At 37.2% G+C, this 15,338-nt stretch overlaps 2 protein-coding genes across 2 annotated transcripts; both read right to left on the bottom strand.

Annotated features, from left to right (window-relative positions):
* Nucleotides 1–880: 880 nt before the first annotated feature.
* On the bottom strand, nt 881–3,904 carry LOC145906117 (lim and transglutaminase domain protein ltd-1-like). The gene is made up of 10 exons (XM_082993523.1): nt 3,853–3,904; nt 3,585–3,645; nt 3,332–3,407; nt 3,125–3,249; nt 2,938–3,061; nt 2,682–2,830; nt 2,404–2,576; nt 2,219–2,355; nt 1,514–1,741; nt 881–1,456 (listed from the first exon to the last, which is right to left on the bottom strand). Exons 1-10 carry the CDS (start codon nt 3,884–3,886, stop codon nt 1,328–1,330), a joined length of 1,236 nt encoding a protein of 411 aa, XP_082849649.1. The 5' UTR covers nt 3,887–3,904; the 3' UTR covers nt 881–1,327.
* Nucleotides 3,905–6,726: 2,822 nt separating this feature from the next.
* Nucleotides 6,727–10,048, bottom strand: LOC145907184 (lim and transglutaminase domain protein ltd-1-like). Its single transcript, XM_082994615.1, has 10 exons — nt 10,015–10,048; nt 9,745–9,805; nt 9,508–9,583; nt 9,301–9,425; nt 9,114–9,237; nt 8,857–9,005; nt 8,579–8,751; nt 7,521–7,657; nt 6,916–7,143; nt 6,727–6,846 (listed from the first exon to the last, which is right to left on the bottom strand). The coding sequence occupies exons 1-10, from the start codon at nt 10,046–10,048 to the stop codon at nt 6,727–6,729; spliced, it is 1,227 nt and encodes a 408-aa protein (XP_082850741.1).
* Between the last annotated feature and the right edge of the window lie 5,290 nt (nt 10,049–15,338).

Raw genomic sequence — 15,338 nt, 5'->3', positions numbered from 1 at the left:
CAAATTGCAAAGTTCTTTCTGATATAAAAATTTTTGAATGCAACTTCGTTACAACAACAACCGAAACCCTGCTTTTGCATAACAATTACAAGTAAGCCTGCTCGTTATGCGATGTACATAAGATTTACTCAAACCAATACACTGGTGGTAACTTAATTTCATTAAATGGTGACGCACTCATACGTTACAAACTATCATGACGACCCATCTCAAATAATTGACCGTCATTAGAGATACTAGTGTTGACATTTTTGGAGACAAATTTGCTTTTTTATTGAAATTAGTTTTTTAATCAATGCAACCGGTGGAAGTCACACCATTTAGGAAACTCTACTTTACACTAGTTAAACTTAACATTGCGTGTTTTTGACTATCGGATATCAGGAAAGCACAGGAAGTGTAAGAGTAATAAAACAAAATTCTGAATAACGTCATAACATCTATAGATACCAATAAACTACATTCAGTAGCAAACTAAGCCAGAACAGGTTGACACAAAACTTCAGTGACGTTATAGGCCTACGTTACAAAGTGCTGTTATTTTGGTACATTAGGCAATGGAGAAGCTGTCGAACGTATGGTTAGATTGCTAAGATAAAAACAATTTTCCTCTTATTTTAACTCGACCTTCGTTTACCTGATGAATTAACTGTGAACTTTTGCTGCTGCGAATTTCAGTTACCTGACGGCACTACTGCTTGCAATCGTAGGGACAAAGGTCGTGTCAATCCTTAACCAAATTTGTAGTATTCTTGCGCCACGCTAGGCTTTCGACAAACCAAACTTGAGTGCAGCAGCAAACGTTGTGAAGTGACTTAGACAAACTTACCATTCGATCAACAATTAATATGAAAACACAAACATTTCAGTATATACAGGCAGACACGTGTCATCACTATCACAGCGACACAAGGAGGATAATTGTTACACAATTACGGGTAAAACTTATCTTGAAGATATATATTGTTAAATTACAACCAATACAAGACAGGCAGAAACTGCTTGAATCACGTGATTTAACAAGGAAAATTAGGAAGAAATCCTAAAAGTAGTCGAAAAAAATATTGCTGGAATTTGACAATAATAAAGAAAATATTCCAGTGCATGCAATGAAACCCTACATACCAAGTGTAACAATGAAATAGGCCGCGATCCAACGGCAGACGGTATTTTGTGTATCACGTCTATTGTTTATGTGCGTTGTAACTTTGCGTGCAAAATAAAAATGATTGGTGCTATATGGGCCAGACTTATTGTTCTCATACTGATTCACGGTTTTGGTTGATTCATCGATACATGTGTTGTTTTGTAACTGAATGAAGAACATTTACATGGCTTTCATCATTGAACCGTTTACTTGATATTCACAAACGCATTCTCTGGAAACGTCAACCGAAAAACCAGCATATAAGGTTAAAATAAATTGCCCAGGATGGGGAAGACGTATCTCAAATATCTGTAAATAATTGAGTGCAAAAATTAAAACCTCATGTTATTGTTAAAAATGTCTTACCATTTCGTCCGAGTTTTTGTGAACTTCAAAAGATTTTTTCACTTCTTCCTGCAACTTGTTTTCAACTTTTTCTTGGAGAGCCCATGAGAAATCAATATCATTTCTTGCAGTTGTGTTTTTTAACGTCACCCTCACAAATCCACTCTCGTCTGTTCTTATCATTCCAGTTTGGTGGGATGAAAGTTCGAGTTTAAGTTTGTAAAACATCTGTCTTTTCAAAACTGACGCCTATCAATAAAGGTGTTGAAATGATAATAAGTCCTTCGTATTTGTTAATTAGGTGTTTCACAAACTGAATGAATGATTTATATTTACTTATGTAAAATAACCAATTTTATTTAAATATGATAAACCTGTCATTTTACAAAAGTTTGTTAATGAAATACTTAAACATTAAATGTGTTTGCTGATAGCGATTAGTATTTGTAAATGAGAGTTTTAAACGTCTTTTAAAATTTAATAAAGCGTGACGCGCTGATACGGCGGTTTAAAAAGTGACAGAAACGTTCAGGCGGTGTTTTCTTATTTTGGCGAGAACGCGCTACGGTCGTAACAATCTGGTTTTAGTTTTGCTGGATGTTAAAAATATTTTTTACATATTTAAACGCTACGTTTTTGCACCACTGAGCAGATCTCATTCTTGTTTTCTTTGTCCGATTTCACACTAATTATATTGGGAACAACATATGACAAATATATGCAAACCTCAAATTGGGCAAGTGTTATAGGTTGATGTAAAAGTTGCCAAGCGGATTCATCTGGATAATGGCTTGAGATAAACTTGTCTGGATCAGTGAGAAACCAAAACTCATCAAAACAGTATACCGTTTCTCGTTTTGTTACTAAAAACATTGCCTTTGTAAAGATTTTGGTGATTTATAACAGTTTACCATCAAATCCTCTAGCGCCCCAGTTGGTGTCAATGAACCTCCACTCATTGTTAATAAGAACAGCATTCCACGTTCCACGACATTGATGAGGATTGGCAGAAAATGGATGATCAGGATAGTATCCAAAACCTTTTGCGTAACCCTTGATAACTTTGCAATGAATTCCAGCAGCACTTAAAAACATAAAACTTGTGTTGAACACTGCTAACTACATCAAACTAAACAATGCATGTATGTAAAAATATTGCGTGGTTTGTTTTTGCGCAAACAAGTTTTACCGACACAATCGTTGGAACACGAGGTGGTAATTCGATCTTCCCTCTTTAATTGCCTTCAGCTGACCTAACGGTGAATCTGCTGCAAGTTTGTCAGGAAATGTTGTCTCGTTTAAATCTTGAGAACTTATCCAGTGGAACATAATCCTAACCTTAATACAACATTGCCAAAATACAAAAATTTCACAGTAGAACAATATCTAACTGACAAATTTCAAAGAGTTTTTGTTCCTTTAACAATACAGAAAACAAAACCAACTTTTTCAAGGTCAGTCAGTTTCCAAATAAAAAGTTGCTTCATTAGAGCCGGAAAAGTCACATCCTCAGATTCCATGTTTACAGCATATTGCTCCAAATCTTCAAACAAATCTGTTCTTCCACTCCTTTACAGAAACGCTGTTGTTTTTGCTTTTGCTTACCTAAATGAATTTGGTACAGTATCTTACCCGTACAACTCTTCTTTACTAGTTCGTGGTGGTGAAGGTGGTGGTTCTTTATTCAGTGCAGGCACGAGTTCTACTTCGTTGTGTTTGTTTACAGTTCTTATCATGTTTGTTGCGGAACTAAGGTTCTATGTTACATGTGCGATGTAGTTTGAAAGACGCCAAAAATAATGACATCACAACTACACAAGCGTAAAAACAGCATCTTACCTCTTTTCTGTCCTGAAGCCGACTTTCAAGATACCGTTTTCTTGTTTCCTGGTTGTGACGTTTAATTTGTTTCTCCCTATTTTAATACTCATTATTTATCGCTTTATGGCTTTAATGCGTATATCACATCTCAGAGCACATAGCAACACATGCATTTTCAGTTCTGAAGTTATTTTACCGTTAGACTAAATTTCAAGTTATTTTCATGTTAGATTTTAAAAATGTCGGGTTTCTAATTAAATACTTTTGTTACCTTTCCAATTCATGTCGGATTGTGGATGCAATTCCGTCGAAATATGACGTCATTCTGGCCACTACGTAGGTAAAGAATGTTAAATAATGATCGACAGAAATTACACGTGTTATGAAATAACTGTTTTAGGTAATCTCATTTATATTTGAGAAGTTTGTTATAAATACATTAACTTTGAGTATATTCATTGAGTCAGTTTGGGCTGTTATTTTATCCTCAAGTTTGTGTTATTATGATTTACGTCAAAGATATGCTAGTAATAAATTACCATGTGAGAACTTGTCGTTTGATGAAAAATTCATATTTCGTATTCAAACCCTAAAAAGAAAAACATGCAAGACAAGGCAGTATCACTGTACAGGCCATTTATATTTGGTGATCTCAGCTCACGTATTTTGATCATAAGGTTCACTGACATTGCAGCCAAGTGGTGGTGGAGATCCCGTATAAGTATATGTAAAGATCCCCTGGCAAGTTGTGGGCTTGTGCACCAGTGTACCTTGACCACAATATACCCTGTAAAACCGCTAAGCTCCCGTACCTAAGATCAATAGTCGATAGCGCAGTCAAGCAAACCGCTGAGTCGGTAGAGCGTTGGGCCCGGTTAGCCCAGGGTCGTGAGTTCAAGACGCACCGGGAGCTTGATTTTTGAGGTATCGCTTCGACTTGTCGGGTGGTTGACCCAGCTTGGCTGTGATGCCAGTGAACCTTACATGCATACAAGTTGATATTATGGATTGTCAGCAAAACGGCACGCATGTGTTAGGTACTGTTGGTCGAGACTAACCAAAATAGATCTCATGGAACTGATCAACAGATTTTTCGTCATTTAAATGTGACTCAAATTTTTCCATTGTAAAAAAATCTTGAACCAGTCGTCGTTATATTTTTATCTGATGCCTATATTTCGTTTACAAGTAGGCATCGTCAGTCTCACTTATTTACAGAGAATCAAAACAACAAACACACGCTGCGTTTAAAACTATAGACCTATAAACATTGCTCTTGAGGCGACCTATAAATAAGATTAACAAATTGACTTCTGGTACAACTTGGGACAGACACTGTCAGCTACTTCTGTGGCTACTGCTCCATGTTTCAAATGGTTCCTCATTTTGCGGTATTTTCATTCAGGCAAACGTTTTTGAACGCAACACGACGTTAACTACTCGGTATCCATATCCGCATTGTTGCGTGACAGCGTGGTAACAAGTCGGCCGTCAACAGAAAAAAAAAGCTTTGTTTTGTTCAACGTTTCGTTTTCTGTGGCGCGCTACAAAATTGTATAATTTTACATAGAAATGAATCGGAGCTTCAAAAATGGCCTTGTTCAGCTGATTAAAACCTACTTCAAAGCCTGCTGCTCGGGAGTATACGTATGCTTTGAAAAGCGCCCGACTGGATTTATTCTTACGCGCATACCATGACTTACGGTTTGTTAGAAAACTCAACAAAACACTTGGTAGTTTTCAAATGCAGTACCAAGTACAAAGAGATGTTCAAACAATTATAAACAAATTGCGCACTATTGTGTTTATTTATATGACGACTGGACATGCCCATCAGCAACAACTGAATACCTAAAGCAAATGCAGTTCCTTATACATTTCTAGTTTGTAAAACAATCTACTCTTTGAACAACTGCTGTTGGCAAGCTTTGTCGCTGCAACACCCTCTGCCAAACGGTTCCTCTTTTCTCGAGAATAATTCTATCCTGGCAATCATACCCAAACTTCGTGACCACACACAATACAAAACCCTTACATTCTTTTTTATCAGGGTTCTGATGACAGTCGTACATTTTATACTTTTAAGACAATAAAAAACAGCTTTTGGTGAACTGAACGTACAAGCTAACACTTTGTAATTTGAGTTCGTTTGCACAAAGGTTAGCAAACGCAAACACAAGGTTTACTCTTGAAGATATATCTTGCGAACAATAATAGACCTTCTAGTCCTGTCTTGGCAACACCAAATGTTTGATGTTTCGGAATGTGGGATTTAATACATTATAGCGCGTGGTAAGTTTAACATCTGGGAACAGGGTATTCGAGTTCATGAAAGCTATTTTGATACTTGGTTCGCGGCAGTGATACAAATTACACGTTTTTGCTCAGTTCGCTTTAGGTCTTATCGTAGTTGCCGGGGTTCTTTTATAATTGAAGACGACAAACCATTAAAAACGTTACCGGCAGCGACTTTGTGAGAGTATCTGCTGTGAAGTGGTTGTGGAAGTTGAATAAATTAATTTGAATACTGTAGAATCAAAGTTCAAATGTTTTGTTTGGTTTATTCAGACAAAAGCCAAGGTCAGGTGTTTGAGGTTGTGGCATTTGCCACCCTTCTGGAAAACGAAAACTAATACATACTTATCTTGGCGGTGAATAGAAAACACAAAAATCACACTAAAAAAATATGTTTGCCCACAACACCCCTAAGTTATTCCTGCGGACTCCTGCGGTACGAACGTGATATCGTTTTGTGAATGGTCAATTTCGATGCTTTTTGTCCTGTTTCAGTCCAAAGTTCACAAATAGATTGACATTAATGAAATTTAATATAGCCTAACATTGGCAAATTCGAAAGGCTAGCAATACCATCGAATGATATATGGTGTCAATAATTTTTACATTTTCCCGTATTGTTGGATATTTACTTATATAATTTCTTGATTCTTAAGGTCAGCTTTGGCCTATTGTGAATTTTGCGTGGACGTTGTGTAGAGTATATCATCATACTGGCATAACAGTTTTTATATTTTGATTCCTGCACAAGGTGTTGTTGGGTTAGTTTGCATGTTTGTTTTGATTTGTTATTAAAAACAAAATCAAAACAGAAAATTTACTCGATTTATTTCAAAAAATAAATTTGTTTGTTTACCAGTCCGCAGCTCCATTGTTACAACATATCACAGAAGAATACTGAAGAAGCTGTAACTCTTATTTCAGCGAGATAAGGAAATGTGACTTGTGCAGTGCTTTGAAGATTTAAATATCTCAATTGTCAAGCGAGGTTTACTATTCAGAAACCAAAAGCCTTATTTGTTTCATGCACGAAATTTTTAATTTTAAGTTTTTTTTGTGTGAAATCGCATCAACAACACGTGTATTGGTCACATACGACCAAATAAAAAATACAATTTTCACTTCATCAAAGAACCGTCTACTTGATATCGACAAAAGCCTGTCTTATTTTCATCAGGGTAGCCACCGCATAAGCTTAGAATATATTGCCCAGGCTTCGGAAGACGAACCTCAAATACCTGTAAAATGTAATGTGCAAAATGTGAGGTTAAAACACACACACTGTGCAATAGTTTAAGAATTGTTACCGGTTCGTCCGCGACTTTGAACGCCTTAACACATCCAAACACGTCTTCCTTCAACCTGTTTTCAACTTTTTCTTTAAGAATCGATGAGAGTTCAAGATCACTTCTCCCAGACGTATTTTTCAGCACAATCTTTACAAATCCAGTTTCATCAGGTTTTATCATTCCATTGGGGTGGGATAAGAGATTAAGCTTAAATTTGTAGAAGTTTGGCCATTTGAAGACTGATTTCTGTCAATCACATATATTGGCTTAATTCGCTTGAAAATGCCAAGTTCGTATTGAAGTCATTCTTTCACACCCAAGCATAAAAAAAAATTAAAACTCGATTAAGGAAAAGAAAGGTTTTTTCAAAACTTGTCATAGGATTCTGGTAGATTGGGTGATTATTTTTGTATTAATTAATTATTTAAAAATCACCAAACGATTTTAATTACTTGAATACTCTGTCGTTTAAAGTACAATTATATTTTGTAGCGAGTTTAAGCTACTACTTTTATATCACAAGGCCGTCAGAACATTTACAAGAAAATAGATGAAGAAATGTGATCTATCCTAGGATAGGTTCAGCTAAACCATTATCTTGGATACAAAATCTTTTTGCAAACCTTAAACTGATCAAGTCTTATTGATTGATGTAAAAGTTGCCAAGCGGATTCATCTGGATAATGGCTTGAGATAAACTTGTCTGGATCAGTGAGAAACCAAAACTCTTCAAATTTGTACGTAAATGCCCCTGTTGTTTCTGATAGACAAATGAAACTATTTGTAAACAAAAAAATTAATGTCTATATCCAGTTTTATAGTTAAAAAAACTAACAACACTTAAATAGTGTAGCGAACACAGTGTAATATTAATATGAAATTCAAAACTGTATCTGTAATATTGGTATTTGTTTATACGTAACTTGCCCCTTTGTGCGACTAATCATCCGTGTATCTGACAACAATCAGGTATAGCAATATTTTACTGAAGATGGCACAAACGTACGACAACAGTCCAAATTAAACCTCCCAAAAAGAGTGGCTGGAATCAACGCAGAATGGGTGGATTCACCCTCACCCTCACCAACTCCAAACATAAGCAAATGCAATTCGTTATATACAGTAGCAATGGTCAAATTCAGCCACAAGGCATGTTGGGCGGACAAACAGGTTACAACAGTTCAGAGTCCAGGTTATTGTTTTAGAGTCAGGGTTGTTGGACACGTATATGCGTTGTCATATCGTACGTGGAAAACAGGTCACTTATAAACAAATCCCAATATTACAGATACACTTTCGTATTTCATATTAATATTCAACTCTGTTAGCTACAAGTGTGTTTGATGCTATTGCATGACAAGACAGGATAGTCCGACGGCGCAGGCCCCTACTAGACTATCTCAGCTAACTTATTGATTATTAGGTTCACTGACATTGCAACCAAGCTGGATACGCACGATAAGTCAGAGCGAGACTAAACTCCTGGTGAGGCTCTAACTCCCTGGGCATACCACCTGTGTGTGTTCACCACAATATACCCTGAGCAGAGCGTTCGGTCTGTTTATTCCAGGGTTGGGAGTTCAAACCTCACCGAGAGCTTGATTTTTAAATCCTGGCCCGACTTGTCGGAAAAAGTGACCGATGCATGTTTGACTGCAATGTCAGTAAACTTCCTTAATACCATTACGACTTCTTGCTCCCCAATGGGTGTCAATAAACCTCCATTCATGATTTATAAGAACAGCATTCCAAGTTCCATGGAATTGATTAGGATTGGCAGAAAATGAATGATCAGGATAGTATCCGAAACCTTTTTTGTAACCCTTGATAACTTTGCAATGAATTCCAGCAGCACTTAAAAACATTAAACTTATTTTTAACACTGTAAACTACATCAAATTAAACAATGCATGTATGTAAAAATATTGCGTGGTTTATCTTTGCGCAAACAAGTTTTACCGACACAATCGTTGGAACACGAGGTGGTAACTCGATCTTCCCTCTTTAATTGCCTTTAGCTGACCTAACGGTGAATCTGCTGTAAGTTTGTCAGGAAATGTTGTCTCGTTTAAATCTTGAGAACTTATCCAATGGAACAGAATCCTAACCTTAAGAAAACATTGCAAAAATATAAAAATCAGACAGTAGAACAATATTAAACTAATCAAATTTCAAAGGGTTGGTGTTCCTTTAACAATAAAGATATCAAAACCAACTTTTTCAAGGTCAGTCAGTTTCCAAATTAACAATTGCTTCATTAAAGCCGGAAAAGTCACATCCTCAGTATCCATGTTTACAGCATATTGCTCCAAGTCCTTGAACAAATCTGTTCTTCCACTCCTTTACAGAAACGCTGTTGTTTTTGCTTTTGCTTACCTAAATGAATTTGGTACAGTATCTTACCCGTACAACTCTTCTTTACTAGTTCGTGGTGGTGAAGGTGGTGGTTCTTTATTCAGTTCAGGCACGAGTTCTGCTTCGTTGTGTTTGTTTACAGTTCTTATCACGTTTGTTGCGGAACTAAGGTTCTATGTTACATGTGCGATGTAGTTTGAAACACGCCATAAATAATGACATCACAACTACACAAGCGTAAAAACAGCATCTTACCTCTTTTCTGTCTTGAAGCCGACTTTCAAGATACCGTTTTCTTGTTTCCTGGTTACGACGTTTAATTTGTTTCTCCCTATTTTAACAGTTATTATTTGTCGTTTTATGGTTAACATGCGTATATCACATTACATAGCACAGAGCATTACATGTATCTGAAGTTATTTTACCGTTAGACTAAATTTCAAGTTATTTTCAAGTTAGATTTGTCGGTTTTCTAATCAAATACTTTGTTACCTGTCCAATTCATCGCGGATTGTGGATGCAATTCCGTCGAAATATGACGTCATTTTGGTCACTACGAATGGTAAAGAATGTTAAATAATGATCGACAGAAATTACCCGTGTTATGAAATAACCGTTTTAGGTAATCTCATTTACATTTGAGAAGTTTGTAATAAATGCATTAACTTTGAGTAGATTCATTGCGTTAGTTTGGGCTGTTGTTTTATCGTTAAGTTTGTGTGATGATAACTTGCGTCAAAGACATGCTAGTTACAAACTTACCGTGTGAGCACTTGTCGTTGGATAAAAAATTCATATTTCGTATTCAAACCCTAAAAAAGAAAAACATGCATGACAAGGCAGAAGTGTTATATGTTATCGCATGGCAAGGCAGTATCGCCACACTGCACACGACATTTATATTTGGCGATCTCAGCTCACGTATTTTGATTATAAGGTTCACTGACATTGCAGCCAAGTGGTGGTGGAGATCCGTATAAGTATATGTAAAGATCCCCTGGCAAGCTGTGGACTTATGCACCAGTGTACATTGACTGCACTATACCCTGTAAAACCGCTAAGCTCCCGAAGCTCAGATCAATAATCGATAGCGCAGTCAAGCAAACCTGTGAGTCGGTAGAGCGTTGGGCCCGGTTAGCCCTGGGTCGTGAGTTCAAGCCGCACTGGGAACTTGATTTTTTAGATATCGCTTCGACTTGTCGGGTGGCTGATCAGCTTGGCTGTGATGCAACTGAACCTTACATGATTTGTTAATAGCCGTGTTTGTGTCTCTGGCATATGTTATGGTAGACCGCATTGAAAAGAACTAAACCTTGCAGGAATAACTGTTGTGCACAATAATACATGGAAACATGCTTGATCTATTTAACGAGATATATCTCAAAACTGTGCTAACATGGACTCCGCAGTTAGCCAGGTAACATAATACTTGGGTTAAAGTATTCCAAATCAATTGACAGTGTCGAAGGGCAACGCTCGAAAAGTCAACAAACAAAGCGCATGATCACCCGCTATAACAAGAGGCTACACGGTGTTCACGCGAGATACCATGTTGCCTGAATGAAACACCTGTGCACAATCAAGTAATAGCCCTTTAATGTAGCACGAAAAAGCACTCTAACAACTAAATCAGATTATTGCCAAACTGTTACAAATTGTTTGCAACTATTGACAAATTTTAAATCTTGCTTTGTTATTAGTTTTGTTATATCACGATTTAGTTGCAAAAATAGACTTCCACGTTTGTGCTTGAAATTAAGCATTGTCAAAATATTCCTTTAAAATGCTACTTGAAATTTCGACGTTTAGCAGCAAAGTCTAATCGGTATTGAAGTTTAACAATAGACAAACCCTTGGAACGTTACTTTGTCTTAAAACCGTGATAAGCCACATCGCTGAAGGTGGTTGCGCATGACCGAACACGGGCGAAAAAATCCGACCATGATTAATCAACCATGAAAAAATCAGATGAGGCTCTTTAAGAACAAAACAAACAAATGGATGTTGCATTGTTGTGTGATAAAAGAGTGTAAAATAACCGCAATAGACTTTATTTGTATGTTGCAAAAGATATTATATTAAGCAAACGGTTGTACATTGCTATAAACTAAACAATTAAAAGCATACATGCCAATCACAATGAATCGAGTGCAGATTGTGACCAACGGTATCTACCGCAGGCACCAATGTAACAAAAAAAAAACAGAAAGGAGAAACCCTGGAGTCACAATCCGTGAACTGCATTTTCGCACAGTTCAAACTGTTTTGACTTGATATGTCTCAGCAATGTAGCTATTGTGCCCTAATAGGGTCTACGTCACAAACATCGTGTATCAGCAATAACGCCTGGAAAAAGCAGCATACAATAGCACGCCTGGTTCTACAGTTTATAATATTAGATTAATCGGTACGAAAAAAAAATATATAAAACCGTAGGCTTTGTTACTCAGGACTACGTGTTTTTCAATGAAATAATACAAAAAGCTGTAATGTTTATTACAGCAACCAGGTTCGACATTACTTACTTCATATCACTGTTGCTTTAAAAATAACCTTACCTACGGCATGGATGCATCCAATGACGATATTTATGAGGCTGTATTCTAAATAATTTTTTTTTATCTTACCGGTTAAAATATTTTACTGGAACAAGTGTTTCGAGCAAAATATCAGGCTATCTCCATACGCTGTAGCGAAGGTCGCAATGATTACTTTCACTACGTAAACGAGACTCTCCCATGTAAAGAAGTTTACCAATGGGACTCGGTGTTTACTTACGCTCTTTTCGGGAATTTAAGCATGTTCTTAACATCAAAGATGATTAATAAATCTTGTCAATGATTGATCTAATTTCATAGTTACTTCGCATCAGGTTATATCAACTGCAGACAAAATTAAAAAGTATTTAATTACGCCTGCAGACATGTCAGCGTTTTTAACGTGGCTTCTATGTCAACTTAGGTGGCGACAAGTGTTTCACGTACAATTGAACTTCAAGAAAACTGTCAGCTCCAGATCAGAAAAAAGACACATTTTGCTTCATGAAATTGACAAGTTACATCATTTTTTGGCCGGTTACAGACATACACTTTCAGTTAGTCGACAATAAATGTTGCAAACAGTCGTATGAGTTCATGATAGAATTATTGACAGATTGCTTGTTTACATCATTGCAACGGTTAAACGAGGCGAAAGCGATAAAACGCGTGACAAGTTTCACCATTTAGTTCAGAACTACACCCTCCAGTTGCACTGATGAGATCTTATTGGTCGAAACAGTTTGCACTGTAAGTAGCTTACCGAACATTATGGATCACATGCTTGTATAAGAGTGAAAAATAATGCACAAGTATACGTTTCAGTTATCGGTAACACACACTACTGAATATATACATGACTAGTTCGTAGTTTGTATTCTCCTTCGTTCACTCAGTGTCGGATTCGATCTTGGAGCCGTCTATTTGATAACGACATACATACGTCCATATTTTGTCACTTGATGGTCTTCCTAATATGGTCAAAATATATTGCCCAGGTTTACGAAGGCGAACCTCGAACAACTGTAAAGCAGATTCAATCAAACCTTTACAATATCGTTCACTATGTTTTTGTTTTGACTCTTACCTGTTCGTCTTTACTTCGCTTGATTTTAACAGAATTCAGCACTTCGTCCTGCAACTTGCTTTCAACTTTTTCATGGAGATTTGTTAAAAACTTTACAAACCCATTTTCGTCTGTTTGTACAATTGCATTCTCGTGTGATACAAGTTTGAGTTCGTAAAACATCGGCCATTTAATGACGGACATATAACAATCAAGAATGTTAAGAGAATTGTAATGATAATAATATTGTGTTTCACATGACGAACTAATTTAGCGTTTTTCAGCTAAAGCTGATAATTTGAGGTAAAACTGGAATTCAAATGCAAGGTTTAAATTAACTGGCTTGTAACCAGTGACAACACTCAAAAGTGTCAAGAAGAGTTTCTGTTAGAATAAGATGGAACCAGGTGCGAAATATCTTGAGTTGACGAGTCTAAAAAGGAAAGCCATAGCTAAAATGCTGTTTATCATATTAAGTAAACGTTTCGAACTCTTACTGGGTTCATCATCAGTGCTATAATGAACCGCTTGCAAAAAAGCGTCAAGGTAAAGAGGGGACTCAGCAGGCAGAAGGGAACAACAGTAACACCAAGCAACAAGCCGGAGGCGCGTCACCTGATAGCAGCACCGACAGCACAGCAGCGACGTCATCATTTGCGATGTGTCGAGCTACAGTGCGGACCTAGATGATGAACATATATAGGTGTTTGGAGCTGTCATCTACGTTCAGTGATGGTTTATGGTGCTGGATGTATATAGTGTTTCAAGAATTAGCAATTTGGATTTGATGTTACAACTGTGTAGATCTATTGTCGAATTGAAATTAATGTGATAATCCGATTTTTCCACAGGAGATTGCTGACCTCACTTTCGGCTTTCGTTGAGGGTTGATGCTCCTTCATGCAAACGGCAAGGTTGCGCGTGGTTTCACCAAAGTGGCCCCACAGGAGCAGGTGAGTTGGTACACAACGTTACAGCGATGGAGGAGTTGTTGCTTTACACTATGTTCGTGAAAATACCAACGAAGAAGTGCTTGATGCGATTGCATGGCCCTGCAGCGCAGGCCCCTTCTAGACTACCTCAGCTAACGTATTTATCATTAGGTTCACTGGCATCGCAACCAAGCTGGATCAGCACAAGTCGGAAGAGAAAAAAACTCCTGGTGAGGCTTTAACTCCCTGGGCATTCCACCTGCGTATGTTGACCACGATATACCCTCAGTAGAGCGTTCGGTCTGGTCATTTCAAGGTTGGGAGTTCAAACCTCACCGGGAGCTTGATTTTTAAATCCAAAAAAGTGGCTGATGTAGTTTGGCTACAATGTCAGTAAACCTCTTTAATACCATCACGACTTCTTGCTCCCCAATGGGTGTCAATAAACCTCCACTCATTGTTGATAAGAACAGCATTCCAAGTTCCACGACATTGATGAGGATTGGCAGAAAATGAATGATCAGGATAGTATCCGAAACCTTTTGCGTAACCCTTGATAACTTTGCAATGAATTCCAGCAGCCCTCAGTAAAAAACATCAACAATGTTGTACTCACAGTCTCAAATATTGCATTATATTTACGTTTACCGGCACAATCGTTGAAACACGAGTGAGAAATTGCTGTCGTTTTCCTTTATTGCTTTTAACTGACCAAAAGGCGAGTCCAATGTTAGTTGATCAGGAAATTTAATCGCGTTCAAGTCTTGCGAACTGATCCAGTGGAACAATATTCTGACCTATTAAAGTCAAATTAAGGTTTCAAAAACGCATATAAAAACAACCCAACCTTCTCAAGGTCAGTTAGTTTCCAAATAAAAAGTTGCTTCATTAGAACTGGAAAAGTAACATTTTCTGAATCCATGTTGATGGCGAATTGCTCCAAGTCATCAAATAAGTCGGCGATTCCTCGCTCGCTGAACATCATTAACAATAATTATGTATCAATTACCGGACAAAAATATTTGATCACCTGTACAAATCGTCTTTTGTTGTTTTAGGTGGTACCGGTGGTGGCTCTTGTCCCAGCTTCGGCACGAGTTCTTTCTCGTTTTGACAGTTTACCTTTTCTTCCATACGTTCAGCGGAACTGAAATCCTAAAAATGTGTATATACGTTGATAATCATGAAACGATAATTCTTAGGCCCTTATGTGTTGGTTGTAGTTGCCTCTTTTCTTGATAGCAGCCTTTCATTTAGATGTTTTTGCCGCATTTGTTGGTTGCGCAGTCGAATTTTCCGCTCCCTGTAGAAAAAATTTGTCAAATTAGAGGCAAAAGAATATTTTGCTTGTACATTTGATATACCTTTCAATTTCATCACCAAGTAGTGAAATCTGTTTGGAAAACCTCCTCGTTATATCTTTCACTAAACAATGAACATAATTGAAAGTGGAAGCAAAGGGATTAGAATAGTAAAGTTTGCTTCTTGTAGCAACCGTTTTATCATGAGTGATCCATTTTGATAATGTACATTATCAACATTGTCTCACCA

Source organism: Ascidia mentula, chromosome 6 (assembly GCF_947561715.1).
Source record: "Ascidia mentula chromosome 6, kaAscMent1.1, whole genome shotgun sequence".
In the NCBI taxonomy this organism is placed as follows: Eukaryota; Metazoa; Chordata; class Ascidiacea; order Phlebobranchia; family Ascidiidae; genus Ascidia; species Ascidia mentula.
The sequence above is the reverse complement of the archived record's forward strand: the minus strand, read 5'-3'. Positions and strand labels throughout refer to the sequence as shown.